Source organism: Vespa velutina, chromosome 1, assembly GCF_912470025.1.
Source record: "Vespa velutina chromosome 1, iVesVel2.1, whole genome shotgun sequence".
Taxonomy (NCBI): Eukaryota; Metazoa; Arthropoda; class Insecta; order Hymenoptera; family Vespidae; genus Vespa; species Vespa velutina.
In genome coordinates, this window is record NC_062188.1 from 12,471,800 (window position 1) to 12,486,918 (window position 15,119).

The 15,119-nt window shown below is 34.2% G+C and overlaps 2 protein-coding genes across 8 annotated transcripts in view; both read right to left on the reverse strand.

The window, feature by feature from the left end:
• The window catches only part of LOC124948656 (sodium/calcium exchanger 1), a 72,171-nt gene extending 61,899 nt beyond the window's left edge, over positions 1-10,272 (reverse strand). For 2 of the 7 annotated variants that reach the window (XM_047492607.1, XM_047492788.1), the window contains exons 1-2: positions 8,297-10,265; positions 7,252-7,524 (exon numbers count right to left, since the gene is read on the reverse strand). In XM_047492607.1, coding sequence (XP_047348563.1) covers positions 7,252-7,524; positions 8,297-9,645 — 1,622 coding nt within the window. In that variant the 5' untranslated portion in view covers positions 9,646-10,265. Of the gene's footprint in view, positions 1-7,251; positions 7,525-8,296 lie in introns of all 7 variants that reach the window. The other 5 variants (XM_047493048.1, XM_047492967.1, XM_047492699.1 and 2 more) reach the window with 5 other exon arrangements.
• Positions 10,273-11,832: 1,560 nt separating this feature from the next.
• Positions 11,833-15,098, reverse strand: LOC124957139 (polyribonucleotide nucleotidyltransferase 1, mitochondrial). The gene is made up of 7 exons (XM_047513878.1): positions 14,899-15,098; positions 13,741-14,658; positions 13,483-13,656; positions 13,214-13,407; positions 12,976-13,139; positions 12,588-12,899; positions 11,833-12,506 (listed from the first exon to the last, which is right to left on the reverse strand). The coding sequence occupies exons 1-7, from the start codon at positions 15,048-15,050 to the stop codon at positions 12,129-12,131; spliced, it is 2,292 nt and encodes a 763-aa protein (XP_047369834.1). The 5' UTR covers positions 15,051-15,098; the 3' UTR covers positions 11,833-12,128.
• Between the last annotated feature and the right edge of the window lie 21 nt (positions 15,099-15,119).

The window sequence follows — 15,119 nt, forward strand, 5'->3', positions numbered from 1 at the left end:
TTTGAACGAATTTGAAAGGAAAGTAAGAAAAAGAGAGAGAAAGAGAAAGAGTAAGAAATCATCATAACCTGTGACAATCTCGACTTTAAAGACCGTAGATCTTACCTAAACGGATTCGATATGGATATTTTAAAAGATCCGCTTTTCAATTTGCACTTTAGATGAAATTTTATTTATCTTCGTTTAATTCAGATTTATTAATTTAAAAGAGATTTATTTTCCTCAAAAGATTTTACGAATGGTTCCTGTATTTATCCTTTCTATAATAACGCAAAATAAATGGGCTAAATCGTTTCGATGTATCGGCTTTTAACGTTCAATAAACAAACCGAAAGAAAGTTTGACCTCTAAAATGCTTCGAGACGTTCATCTCTTTTAACGGGGATTTACGTCTGAAGAATTGACGGCATCACCCTCCTCTTTCTCCTCCTCCTTCTCCTCCTCTTCACCCCCTTCCTTTCTTTTGTCTTCGTAAATGTCCCTCTGGCTCTTTCAACTTTTCTCTTAAACCGTTCACGAAGGCAACATGGAGGTAACACCCTTTTGGATAACGTTTCACGCACCATAGACGATAAACGTAACAACATCGACTCTACTAACTGTAAACCCCTTTCTCCAACTTTGCTTTTTTCTTTTTTGTTCTTCTTCTTCTTCTTTGCGTGAACATCGAGGGAAAAGAAGAATGTGAAACGAGAGAAGCAGTCTAACGAAATGGAAAGGTCGTTTTCGAAATCGCTTCGTTACACGTGGCTAAACATTTTCAAGAGATTTTGTTCCTATAAATGGAATTAACGGTCTTTTAACATCTCCCTTTTCTCATTTTTCGAACATTAAAAATTATGAAGAAAGTAAAAAAAGAACGAAACAAGTGAAAGGAATCCAAAAGAAAGTGATCATTTTGTTTATTAATCTCTCTCTCTTTCTCTTTCTCTTTCCCTTTCTCTCTCTCTCCCTCTCTCTAATCATTTTAAACAATACAATTTATGATAAAAGCATACATTGTATATGTAGCGTTAAAAACTATGATACTAACAATGGCGTACAAAAGAAAGTAATCATTTTATATACTAACGTCTTTATCTTCCTCTCTCTTTCTTTATTTTACCATTTTTTAACGATAAAATCTATGATAAGAGCAAAAAAAAGAGAAAAGAGCGTGAAAGAAACACAAGAGATAAAGATAAAGACAGAGACATAGGAAGAAAGAGTGAGAGAGAAAGAAAGAGATCATTTTGTTTACTCGTATGGTAAAAACAAATACCAATCGAATATCAATACTTCAACACTAGAATGCTGTTTATACAAGTATGTCCAGAATAGAAGGCAAGTATATCTCTCTCATAACATCAGTACGGAACATTAAGTATAGAGGACAAATGTCAGCCATAGAGATATACATTGTACTATTCCTTCGAATACATTCCACTCAATATGTATTCGATCGTTTTTTAGATCATAGGAACATGATAAAAGAGGACGAAATACACTCGTCAACGTTTTGTTAGATTCCTATCGATATCTTAAAGGTATCCTTATTGATGATATCCTTACGTTCGACATTTGTAAATAATGTCTAAACAGAAATCCCATAAATCGTATTAAATTCATCTTCCATTTATACAACGTGTAAACGAATATAGATACTGTATGTAACCCTGGAAGGGTATTCCATTAGTTTAGTTTGGCTTAGATGTATGTACCTACGTGCGATGCTTTCCGATGAGAAAATAAGACAAGGTCGATAAGATTCACACCCATTTGAATGATGAAAGAGAGTATGGCAGCTCGTAATCGAAATTGTACACTTCAAGTTCAAACTCGATGAAAGTTTGTAACACATAAAACGAAAATAATTAATCTTTCTTTTACTATACGGTATTATTCGTTATATATATATATATATATATATATATATATATATATATATATCATATATCACATTTTCGTGTCCCGTTTTAAGTCCCTTCAAAAATGTAGGTCATCCCTTCGTTCGCTTATCTATCCTAATGTTTATGTAGTATATACGATCGTTCCATATCCAAGAGCTATAAACACCTTTTCAACAAAGTTATAAAGCATTGACATATTCTTGTAAATAAAACGAAAAGGAAGAGAAATAAATAAGTAAAAAATAAATAAATAAAAAGCTAATCGATGAAAGAAAAAGATATTTATCGTAAAAGTGATTCGTCGGAAAACTCATGTAGTGATCATTTTTACGAGAAACGATTATAATTAAAAGTAACTAATTATCTAATCCACGCATACCTTCAATCCTCGTTTACTTCACGTTTATTACATTTGATCGTTAACTTAAACTTTAATTGTGAATTCGATCAACTGATCTCTTTCAATCTCTTTACCTGCTTTATAATTAAGGGCAATTTATTATATTCTCTTCATAGACCATGATCAAGCAGTCATGGCTGACATCGTTAGTATTCATTTTAGAAACCATGAAGAATTATGATCTCGGCAAAAGTCATGCTCGTAAATTTGCGGACTGCAATCGGAGGGTAAGAAGACGGTGGTTGAGAGAGAGAGAAGGGGGACAGGGAATTCATGCAGAAGCGAAAACGGCTGGGAAGGCAGAGAGAGAGAGAGAGAGAGAGAGAGAGAGAGAGAGAGAGAGAGAGAGAGAGAGAGAGAGAAATGCAGAGAACGGAGAACATGGATCGTTCATCGATTAATTCTTTTGGAGTTCGCAAATTGTTCCGAGTATTACGTCTTCTCCGATTGCAATCTTCGATCGCGTGACTTTCTACGAGAACAACCAAGAGTTTGAACAGTTTACTATCGTATATTACCTACATATGTTGTTGTTGTTGTTGTTTTCTTTTTTTTCTTTTTCTAATTTTTTTTCTCTATTTCTTTCTTTTTTTTGTTCTTTTTCTTTTCAATAAAACGCAATCACATCTCCGATTTCATTTATTGATAGAGTGGTAATGTATAACCACATAGATAAAAAAGAGAAATTGTAACGATTTCAAATTTATTTCAATTTGATATATCGATGTTATTCGTGATGTTTATTTCGAACTATTTTATTATTACATTATTATATTATTTTGATTGTTATTGTTCTTATGCTTCTTATGTTTGGATGTTTTGATTATGTTTCGAGATTATTTAATCATCTATATAATACTATGCAACTTTGAATTTTTTCACTACCAAAGTTTAAATTATTACTTCGTATAATTAAAGCTTTTTTTTGTTTTTTCCTTGTGAGTATTTTTCAGGTATAAATTGTTTTTTTGATATATAATTTAATCATACCAACGTAAATAATATACTGTAACTCTTTTTTCATGTCATATAATTTGTTGATAAACATGACATAAAATTTAATTATCGAGGATTAAATCAATAATGTTCTTAAACGATTAGAACTGCGTGCTCTATATTATCTTTATGATTGAATGGGAATAACAGTTGTTCGTTAAAATTTTATAATAATGTAAGAAAAAAAAAAAAAGAAAAAAAGAATAAAGGGTAAAAAAAAAAATGAAAAATAAAAAAGAAAAATGGATACGATTATCCGGAATAAGAATAAGATAAAAAGATCTGCTAGTTTTTAGATAATTTGTAAAGTCGTAACGTGCGGCTATAATAAATTCCATTTGGAGTCTAGTCTGATAGGTATAAGTTGTAGTCGAGAAAGATGAAGGACGGACGTGAGGTTCTTTCGTGGAACGAAATTTCATTCGTCTAGCGACGAATACCGAACCACCGCGTCGTAGCACGTCTTCTTCTTCCTTCTCTTTTTCTCCTTCTTCTTCTTCATCATCGTTCGCTTTGAACCAGAGCGAATTCCAATTTTCGCAATGAGTACAGGCGTATTCGACTTTTAAATGAGTTTTCGTGGCGGAATTCGCAATTACCTGCTTTAGCTAGTAGATGAATCTCTCGCACGTGGACTCATCGAAATCTTATTTGGCATCGAACTTCAACACAAAGCAACTTACTCTATCCATTTGCCTGTCTTATTCTTTATTGTCTTATTCTTTCTGAACTTTATTTTTATTTCTTTTTTTTTTTTACTATTACTTTTTCTTTTTCCTTTTTTTACTGTTTTATTTTTTCCTTTTCCTTTTTTTCTTTAATATTTTCTTTCTTTAATTTTTTCTTTTTTCAACTCAAAAATGATCGAAGTACGAACGAAAGATGTTTAACGTTCTCTGAGAATTTGGAGGCCGTGATAGCGAGCAAGCTCATCGAGAACGTGGAAGTGAAAGCTCGGTGGTAGAGGATGGAGAAACACAAGGGCGTAACGCTCTGCATGCTTATAGGTCTTCCCGCCCCTCTATTGGCCCACTTTACGAGCTCCCGCATGTTTTTTTCCTTACGCTCGTTACAACGCATCGTCGTCGAACCACTACCTTCATCTCTTTCTCTCTCTCTCTCTCTCTCTCTCTCTCTCTCTCTCTCTCTCTCTCTTTCTCTCTCTCTCCCTCCTCTCTTTCTTATTCTCTTGTTTCAGCGATCGGAAGTCGAAGGAGTAAAATGGAGGAAAAGTTTAGCGAAAGAAGGTAAAACTTGGCGACGATGGCGCCGTAAAGACGTCCAGACAAGACGTTGACTTTCCTTTCTCTTTCGAGGAAGGGAAAGTATTGACCAACGTTCTAGTTCAATTCTTTTCGAAATTGCTCTCTTCGATGGAGCTATTTTGATCGACTAGTAGTTTGAGTTTCAGTTTAGAGTTTGAAGAAATGCGAATATAGATTTTTTTTTCTTTTTTTCTTTTTCTATTTTCTTTCCTACAATAAGTTTCTCTCGTGTCGACCTTGCAATATCAAATCCAATGATTGCTTGATAAGAGAAATAGAAGTGAAAATTATGATCGCCCAAGTGAAAACGATGAATCTTCCCCTTGTCCTTCTATATTCTTTGTAGCTTTTTACTAACTGAAGGAAAAAGATCGTCAGAGGATCATTAATAAATCATAACGTATAGCTAAGCAGTAATGATCTTCTTAATACTATATCCTACTTTACATTACTTACTTCATCTTATCAGGAACACTGACATATACGTGCGTGCTAATGTGTATGTGTGTATGCATGTATGTATGTTTATTAACTTTTTGTTTGTAATTATAAAACGATTATTTCATATATTTTTATATTAATAAATAATTAAATAATTAAGTAAATAGTTTTAAAAAAGATGTTAAAATATTTTTTAAGTGTGAATAAAATATTATATAGTTATTTTAAGTATGAATAAAATATTATAAGTGTGAAACAGTATGTAATAAATAATAAGTCAGAGGGTTTTAATATTTTGTTTCTCGCAAATATTTGTTGAATATTTGAATAAACTGAACGTGCACGTACGACGTATACATCAGTAACCCCCATGTAAAGATAAATTAGTTTTTCTGTTATCGGAAAAAGTGAATTTTCTCTGGCAACAGCTAATATTTTTCGCGAGAGGAAAAAGAAGAAAAAGTCACCGTCAAGATGAAATAGGATTCACTCCTATAAGGATGAATAAATCTTTGACTCCGTCTCCAAACTTAATGAAAAAAAAAATAAGAGAAAAATCGAAAGATCTTACAACATACGGGTGCTTTGTCGATACTCTCCGCAAATTTTAAAGAGGAACGAGGTAAGAAAATGTCAAACATCGAAACAGTGCCAAAAGGAAAGAGAGAGGAAAGAGAGAGAGAGAGAGAGAGAAAGAGAAAGAGAGAGAGAGAGAGAGAGAGAGAGAAGAGAAAAAATAAAGGAAACGAAATGAAACGAAATGAAAGAATAGCGAATAAAATGGAAGGCATAGGAAAAGCGTAGTTAATGGGCTCGTAAAGGTAAAATTATACGTACAAACTCCATAGCACGGTTCCACGAGCACGATCTCTATTACAGCAACCCACTGACCTACATTCGTTTTAATTTTTTCTTCCATAATTTTCCGAAAAATGACCCGTTACAATTTCAAGCCGTTTCTACTTGCAAAGTACTGTTCGTGGTTGTTTGAATATCACACATATAGATGTATATCCATAAATATTTTATCGAAATAGTATCATAATAGAAAATCAGTAAGCATTCGATCTTTTGTAATAAAAAAATCAATCGAAATTATACAAAGAAATATTCTTATATCAGTTTTCTTTATTTCTTATTGTTTTTTAGAACGTAGATGAACATATGTTTCTCATGTTTCTGATTCGAACTAATTTTGATTCTTATCGATCTTCGTATACTATTATATCAACTATTTGTATATGAAGATTGATATCGATTAATATCTACAATCCATTTTCTCGAAAACTAAGTGTTATAAAAAAAAAAAAAAAATATAAACGTTCTTTACAATTTGAAATAATTTTGTTGAGAGTAATCAGTAATTTGCTGATTATAAAATAATTATTTTACTCATCTTATATATACCTGTCTACGTAAGTTCATATCTATAAAAATAAAGCGCTTTTATATAGGTAGTTTATTATTGTATTATATTTATCATCAAGTATCAAGAATTCTATCCGAGTTTTCCTTTTTATAGGGTGCGAAACGAAAACAGGCTCGTGACAAAGTTCGAGATATCACGCTCTTATATACTGTTCTTTTTCTCCTTTCTTTCAAGCTCGAGGCGATACGTGGTGATTTTTATCGATCTTTTTTCGTACCTATCGTTCGCTTAATCATTGCATGCTAAGTCGACACGCCAAGTCATCGAACTTATTTCGCTTATCACTCGAGAACTCTTTAAGTTGTATTTTTGAAAACAAAAAAAATAACACACACACACACACACACATACATACATACAAAAAAAGAAAATAATAATTCAAAGTGAAAGTAAAAAAGAAGGTAAGAAGAAAAATAAAAGCTTTTATCGTCGAGAATTGTCGACATCGCGTGGTTTTTCATGATCCGCGCTTATATACATACATATATAATATATACATAATACATAAGTACGTATATGAACAACGAAGCCTGTTTTAATTAATTGCGGAGTAAAAATTTTTGACGTTACGTATCTATGATACGAGGAAAAAATATCTTCTCGCCTACGTAATTGCCGATTGTCACGTGATAAATCTCGATTATCCTATTATCCTTTCCGTTGACGTCATTACGTCGTTTACATATTTTATCTAGACATATACCTACACGAAATAGAAAAAGAGACAGAGAGAGAGAGAGAGAGAGAGAGAGAGAGAGAGAGAGAGAGAGAGAGAGAGAGAGAGAGAGAGAGAGAGAGAAAGAAAGAAATAAAGAAAAGTAATAAACTCACTCGGTTTGATTATCTTCAAAGGTGAGAGATCCTTCGGTGTGAACATACTGCTTTCCCGGTTTCGCAGTTCCTTCGATCGTACGATAAGGAATGATGACGCGTCCTCTGGCGCCACTGTATCTCACCACCCGCAAAGGATATTGTCCGACGCTTTCTACGAGCTCGATGTCCCTCTCGGGAAAGCCAAATATTCCGCTGTGATCATCGTCCAAGATCATCACCGTCGCTAAGCTTGGTGACACCAGCATGGCTGGTTGCGATACGTTGCTCAATCTTAAACGAAAAATCATTAGAAATCATCAGAAATTTTTCTTCTATCTTTCTCCCATGTCGAAGATGTATCTTTTTTCTTTCATTTCTTTTCTTTTTTTTTGTATTTCTTTTTTTTTTTTTTTGTTAAAGAAAGGTTAAAAAGAAAAACAAGAAAAACATCGATCCAATCTGAAAAAACTTTACATAATTTTCAAACGGACTATGAACGTTTGACTTTTATTTATGATGGCAAAAAAAAATAAACTCGCAGGTATTTCGATATCATTTTTATATTAAAGAATAAGAAGAAGAAGAAGAAGAAGAAGACGAAAACAAAGAAGAAGAAGAAAAAGTATAAAAGTATTCGTCCCTCGTTAATGAGAGATATGCGTCAGTGGTGCGAGAGTAGCTTGTTCCACAAACGAGCAATTTGGTAGCTCTTAATCCGAGTAGGAAGTACTTGTCTGAAGCATCACCGCTATGCTCTACTCGTCTCGACGCGGCTCTACTGTACTTCTTCTTCTTCTTCTTCTACTACTAACTCTTCTTAGTCTTCTTTCGCGGCTAAAACTAGTAGATAAGGACTCGAGTTTTCACGGTTAAAGTGTCGGTTATCGTGTTTGATTAAAAAAAAAAAAAAAGAAAAAAAAGAAACAAAAAAAAAAAAACTAGTCGGAAGGAGATCGAAAGTGAAATTATATCATGAAAAATATCATTTTCTTTTTTGAAGATCTTTTTTTCTTCTCAAATGAAAGATTTGAAAGATTTTAAAAGATTTATTGAATAAGTTTACCTGACGTAAAAATGTTCGTCTTCTTCGAAAAGCTCGTCGTCTATAACGGAAAGTTGTATCGTTTTTTTGGTCTCGCCGGATTCGAAGGTCAAGGTACCTTTGGCACTAACGTAATCAGAGCCAGCCTCGGCGGAACCGTCTTCGGTGGAATAATCGACGGTACAGGATTTATTCAGATCTCCGCCAGCTCTGGTAACACCGATCTCAAAGGTACCAACGTTCTCCATAACCGTGTAATGTCCTGGCTCGAAGAAGACTCTCATTGCGTTTACGTTTTCTATGTCGATACTCTCGGCCTCGGCTTTCTGTAATTCGGCCTTGACCTCGCTAAGATCGCTTTGAGCTCTCTCGCTGATCTTCCTACTGAGATTACCAGCACCGACCATTTTCCTTGTCGCTTGGACCCTGTAGAACGCTCTACTCTTTGGTCCCTTACCAAGTACCTCCTCGTGTGCCATAACTTCGAGTTGTTCCAACGGTAAAGTTGGATGTTTCTTTCTAAGTTCCCTCAACGTATTAATATAATCCCGACGTGTTTGTTCAAACTCCCGCGCTTCGGGCGTATCGGCATCGGCCAACCGATCGACCGTATGAAAGCTATCCTGTTGTGGTTTTATCTCAAGTTCGACTCCGCCGTCGGAATCGCCTGCCTCTGCCTGAACGATTACTCCTCTTTTGTTCATTCGGTAACCCTTATGAAGATATTTGTAGATGAGTAAACGTCGATCGGCTACGTAAGCAGTTAATACAGTCGCCGGAAAAAATGTAAACGTCAATATCCCTTCCCATACTTCAAGAACGCCCGGACTCGAGACCGCAAGTATCACATAGAGCCAGACGTAAGCGAATATGCTCCACGTGGCTGTAACGAAGAAGACCCGTAGATGTTTTATCTTACGCGTCTCGCCGGTCGGTATTACGAACACACAAAGTGAGATGATCACGAAAAGATTATATGCCGCCGAGCCGACGATTGTACCCGGACCTAATTCGCCCGCTTGAAAGTTTTTCGCCCAAATCTCAATGATCGAGAGAAGTATTTCAGGCGCGCTACTACCAAGAGCCATCAATGTTAAATTAGCCACAGTTTCGTTCCAAACACGGACGATGACTATCGTTGGCTCTCTACCCTGTCGGCGTACGACCAATTCCTTTTCCTTCGACGTGATTACCTCGATCGCCGCCATAAACCGATCGCTAATGATCGATACACCGATGAACAGATAGAGAAGCAGGAAAAAATAAACGATTCCTCGAAAGATCAGGTCTATCAAATGAAGGTTTTCTAAGGGTGTCCATATCGGTATCATCAAACCCGGTTCGCAGCGTACCGTATAGTTTCCTGACATCTTGCTTCCTTTTTGCTTTTTTCCTTTCTACTTTTCTTTTTCCTTTCTCTTTTCCGTCCTTCCTTCTTTTTTTATGCTTTCCACCCTTTTTCCTTTCTTTCAATAGGACAGAATCTCTTCGAGTGATTTTCACTCTACATTTTCTACACGTTCAAAAGAATATATACAACTTTGATTGTTACAATGAGGGTTGGTCCCTCCTCGTTAATCAGCAACCGACACTTTCACTCACACTCCCTATAAGCGACCGATCGCGAAAGATCGCGCACGCCCGCGCGCGTTCTCTCTGCGAAGCCCCGGACGAATGTCCCGATAGCCGGTCTTTTGTGGATGTATATGACTGTATATACGTGTATAGTGCGTGCGTTATGTGTATATGTGTATGTATTTAGTGTGCGTGCGTACGTAAGTGCGCGCGCGAGTAAGCGGGGTAAGCTCGGCTACCGAGGGCTACCCTCGGCTTTTTCACCACCGCGGCAGTGTGCTCCCATGGCGAAAAGAGAAAGAGAGACAGATAGAGAAAGGGAGAGAAAGAGAAAGAAAAAGAGAGAAAGAATTCTTCGGCCACGAGCCGGCAAAACCGTATGAGGCCGCGTTCGAACGAACACTGAAAGAGCCTGCCGGTGGAGAGCGAATGAACGAAAGCAAGAGAGAGAGAGAGAGAAAGAGAGAGAGAGAGTGAGAGAGAGAGACAAAGAGAAGGAGAAAGAGAGAGATAGTAGTGGGAGATACAGTCTATGTCTCTCAGCAATCCCGAGTGGCGGCGGCGGCAGCAAGCCTTCGTCGGCCGGCTTCCCTTGCGCGCTTTCGCTCCGCTCGCATCTTATCGTCCCCGTCGCTCTTTCTGCGAGCCGCGAGCTTGCGGAGCCAACTCCCTCCCTTTTTTCCTTCGCTCTTTCTCTCTTTCTCTCTCTCTCTCTCTCTCTCTCTCTCTCTTTCTCTCTTTCTCTCTCTCTCTCTTACTCTCTTTTCCTCTCTGTCTCATGACGCGCGCGCTTCCATCGAGTCCCTGCCAACCTTCGACGCAACGAAGAAAGCGCATGCGTTCCCACCTATTCGTTGTCCACCCTCTTTCTATACCGGCCAAGCGACACCCAAGTAACTCGGCTCTGCTCGACCTCGTTCGGCACTGCTCGGCACTGCTCGACTCGAGTTTCCCACCCGTTCGACGTCTACCACGACCCGCCCGGACTCTTTTGCCCATTACTTTGCCTTGTCTTGTCTACCTATCGTCTCCAAAACTTTTATTCTTTCTACTTGACTTTCCTCTCGATAAATTCCTATCTTCATTTATCTTTTTATCAGGCTTTCCTACCGGTAAATTTTGGGATCGCGAAAGAATTATTGATACTCCTTCATTATTCGTAGAAAAAGGACCCTCTTATTACTCTTCTTCAGCAAATCGTAATCCTACGTTGATGTGAATCTCTAATATTTTTTATATATACATGTATATTTTATATATTTATATAAATATATATATATATATATATATATATATATCGTTAAAAAGATTTATGTACTTTGTTTCTTATATGTTTATTAAATTGTAAAATCTTATGTTAAATAATTATATTTGACAATTAGTAGAATATATTATATATATATATTATATATTTATATATAATATTTTCCTTGTAGAAACAAAAAATGTTAAACTTGCAATGTGTTTTGACGATTAAAATATAAAACGTGTTTTATTCTTCTTTCGTTTCTTTCATAATGAATAATAAAATAATTTTTAAATATTATATATTAATCTTATCTTGCTTTTTTTTGTCTTAAATTAAACAATTATGAAAGATTTAAAAATGTTATGTATTAGTTTCAAAGGAATTAAATCTGGAGCCAAAAAGCATTGAAATTGAGTGTAGACATCGCGTGTTATGTAACACTGTCCTTTTATTACACTCTAGGATTTTCAAAGAGTGAGAATAGCAAAGATGCATACAGGTATCTACATGTACCTACAGAATATTTAATCCAGAAGATTGGTAACACATCTAAAGGATTAAAGTTATTAGTGTTATACAGAGTCGATAACTTACCAACCTAGGTCGATATAACATTGGTATTAAAGTATCGACAGTGGAAAATCTCGAAGAATATTTTTAATCCATTAATATTAATTTAAATAATGTTTTAATCACCAAGCACTTTTTTAATTAAAAGTATAGATATAATAAATACAATAAAAGAATAACATTTTAATTAAAATCATTTCTATCTATAATTACAAAATATATATGTAAATATCCTTTGTATAATCTTATGTATTAAGTAAAAAGGTTTGTATGATATTATTAATCATAAAAAGATGAATACAATAATATTCTGCAAGAATGATCTAAAAACATATAATTAATATAAAAGAATTAATTCTTACTACTTAAATAAATGTAAAATAATGATCTAGATGTTTGTTTATTTGTTTGTTTGATGAAATTTTTATAAAATATACACAACCTAATTTTTCTTTAATTTCACGATAATGTTCTTACAATAGAGATGGGATCTTGTAAAACTTTTCGTGATAGCCTCATATAACCTGAAACTGGATCTCGACCGAAATACTTAACTTTTATTTCCTGTCCAACTTCTAAACCGAGAGCACTAGCATGAAACACTTTACGCTGATCTAACTGAGAATTGGGTAATAACGTAGGTAGCATATTAGAATAGAGCGTAATCATAACACCAGTTTCTCGAATTTCTACTATCTTTGCAGTGTATATAGCTCCAAACTCTAATACAGGTTCACGTGTCTTTTGTAATGTCTTTTCTATTATTTCTTTGGCTTCTTTTAAAGCGGATTCGTTAGGTGCAAATAAAGTATATATATCATCGTCCTTTGAATATACCTAATAACAATAATAAAAAATGATTTTATCTAATGTATAGAAAATATAAAAATTATTAACTTATACATAAACAATACATACATGAACACCAGTTTCGATGAAAAGTTTCTTTAGATTTATACCACCTACTCCAAGAAATCTTCCTCTTTGATGTACAGGGATTTCTATGTCTTCTACCACCGGCATCTTCTCGTTATTGTCTTTTCGCGGCTCTAATAGTACTTTATTCATTATTGTAATGATTTTCTGATTAGCAATCTTAGCTTGATCGACAATTTCCATTATGATTTTTAAAGGGACACCTGTAATTTTTATATCAGCTTGCAAAGCTGTAAAACCCTTTTCTCCTCCAGCAATTTTAAAGTCCATATCTCCTAAATAATCTTCCATACCCTAATAAAATAATGTTCAAATCATCACAAAAGACTAAATAATGCATATATAATTCAATTAAATATCATATATTTACCAATATATCAGTTAATATTCTGTAATCTTTAATCTCAGTGGGATCTTGATCATTATATTGAGTTATCAAACCCATAGCAACACCTGAAACTGGTGATGAGATCGGTACTCCTGCATCCATAAGAGCCAAACTCCCACCACATATAGAAGCCATAGATGAAGAACCTTTTCATAAATAGCATAATATTAATTTAAAATTTGTCATTATTCCCTGTACTATATAATATTTAAATATCTACCATTCGATTCAAGTACTTCGCTAGTCAATCTTATCGTAAATGGATACTCTTTTGGAATAATGGATCTTAACCCCTTCTCTGCTAATGCTCCATGTCCCATTTCTCTACGACCGATAATTCCTATACGTCCTATATCATGAGTCGCGTACGGAGGAAATTCATAATGTAAAAAGAAATTCTTCTCCTTCATACCACTAGAAACATATAAACCAATATTAAACAATATACTTATTAGCTATGTATGTCTATGTTATTTTATATTTATATACCTTATTAACATAGACGCCGTATCCATCTTAAGAGCACTTTCTACAGAGTCCAATGTAACAGTACACAAAACCTGTGTTTGACCTCTCTGAAAAAGCGCAGAACCATGAAGAGGTTTAAATAAATTTACTTGACAGTCAATTTTTCTTAGTTCTTCCAGTTTACGACCATCACACCTTAAATATATCTCATTTTAGATGGTATATCGCACAAATATTAACATTGATACAATTATATCTATAAAATTATTATATATGTACCTTGTATTAGTTTTAAAGATGAGCGTTCTAAAAATTTGTTTAACAAACTTATAAAATATATTTTCTATTACTTTTTCATGTGCTTCAGGATACTTTTCCTTAATAATATCAGTCATACGGACAAAAATCTCTGAGATAGCATTGTCTCTGGATAACTTGTCATGTTCAAAATTTGTCAATATATCTCGTATATCTTTTTCTGCGTTCGTCTGTATGTATTCTTTTATATCATCTACATCTTCAATTTCAGGAACAATAAAGTTCATTTTCTGCTTACCATATTTTTTTTGCAATGTGCTAATAGCAAGAATTATACACTGGCATTCTTTAACACCTTGTTTTATCGCCTTCTTTAAATCATTCAAATTAATATTATCAGCAGATCCTTCTAACATAACAACATAATTATTATTCATTGCGGTTACAACAAGATTTAATGTACTTTCTTGCATTTCTCTCCTGGTAGGATTTATTTTTAATACGTTATTTATCATTCCTACTCTTACTGCACCAACAGGACCATTCCATGGAATATCTGATAGGCTTAAAGCAGCAGATGCACCATTAATAGATATTATATCTGGATCATTAATTCCATCAACGGCAAGTGTATTACATACTAGTTGTGTTTCTAAGTTCCATCCTTGTGGAAACAATGGCCGTAATGATCTATCTATTAATCTACTTGTAAGGATTTCATGTTCTGTTGTTCCTATATCTCTTCTCATAAAATTAGTTGGTATACGACCAACAGCTGCAGACTTTTGTCTATAATCTACAATTAAAGGAAGCATAGATTTGTTACTGCTAATTTTACTGCAGACTGCTGTGACCATAACAGATGTATCTCCAATAGATGTAACTGTACTACTATTACTAAGTCGAGCATATTTCCCACTAGAGATGATAAGATTACTCCTATATGAGAAAAAAATAAAATTCATTTTTATTACATACTGGTTAGAGTATAATATTCCTACTTATATGTATGTATATATATATATATGTATAAAGCCATATATTTTTTAATGAAATAATTAAATAATAATGATAAAAACAATTATCAGTGACTATTACAAGTAAAATAAGAATTTATAGTATATAATACATTCAATAATAAAAGGTTAGAAAATAAGAGGTTAGATATAATATTTTTACCCATTAGAAAATTGTACTTCAGTATTAAATTCAGATTTATTGAAACTACTGGCAGTTCTTTTAAATTTCGAATAGATGATACCATTGTTACGATATTTTTTACAACGAAAAAGTCGTAATTTAAGTAACCTACAATTCAAAGCAACTATCATCTTTCATGGGCAATCATTGAACTACACTTATCTGACTTGGATAGATTAGTAAACTCCCGCCATTGGATT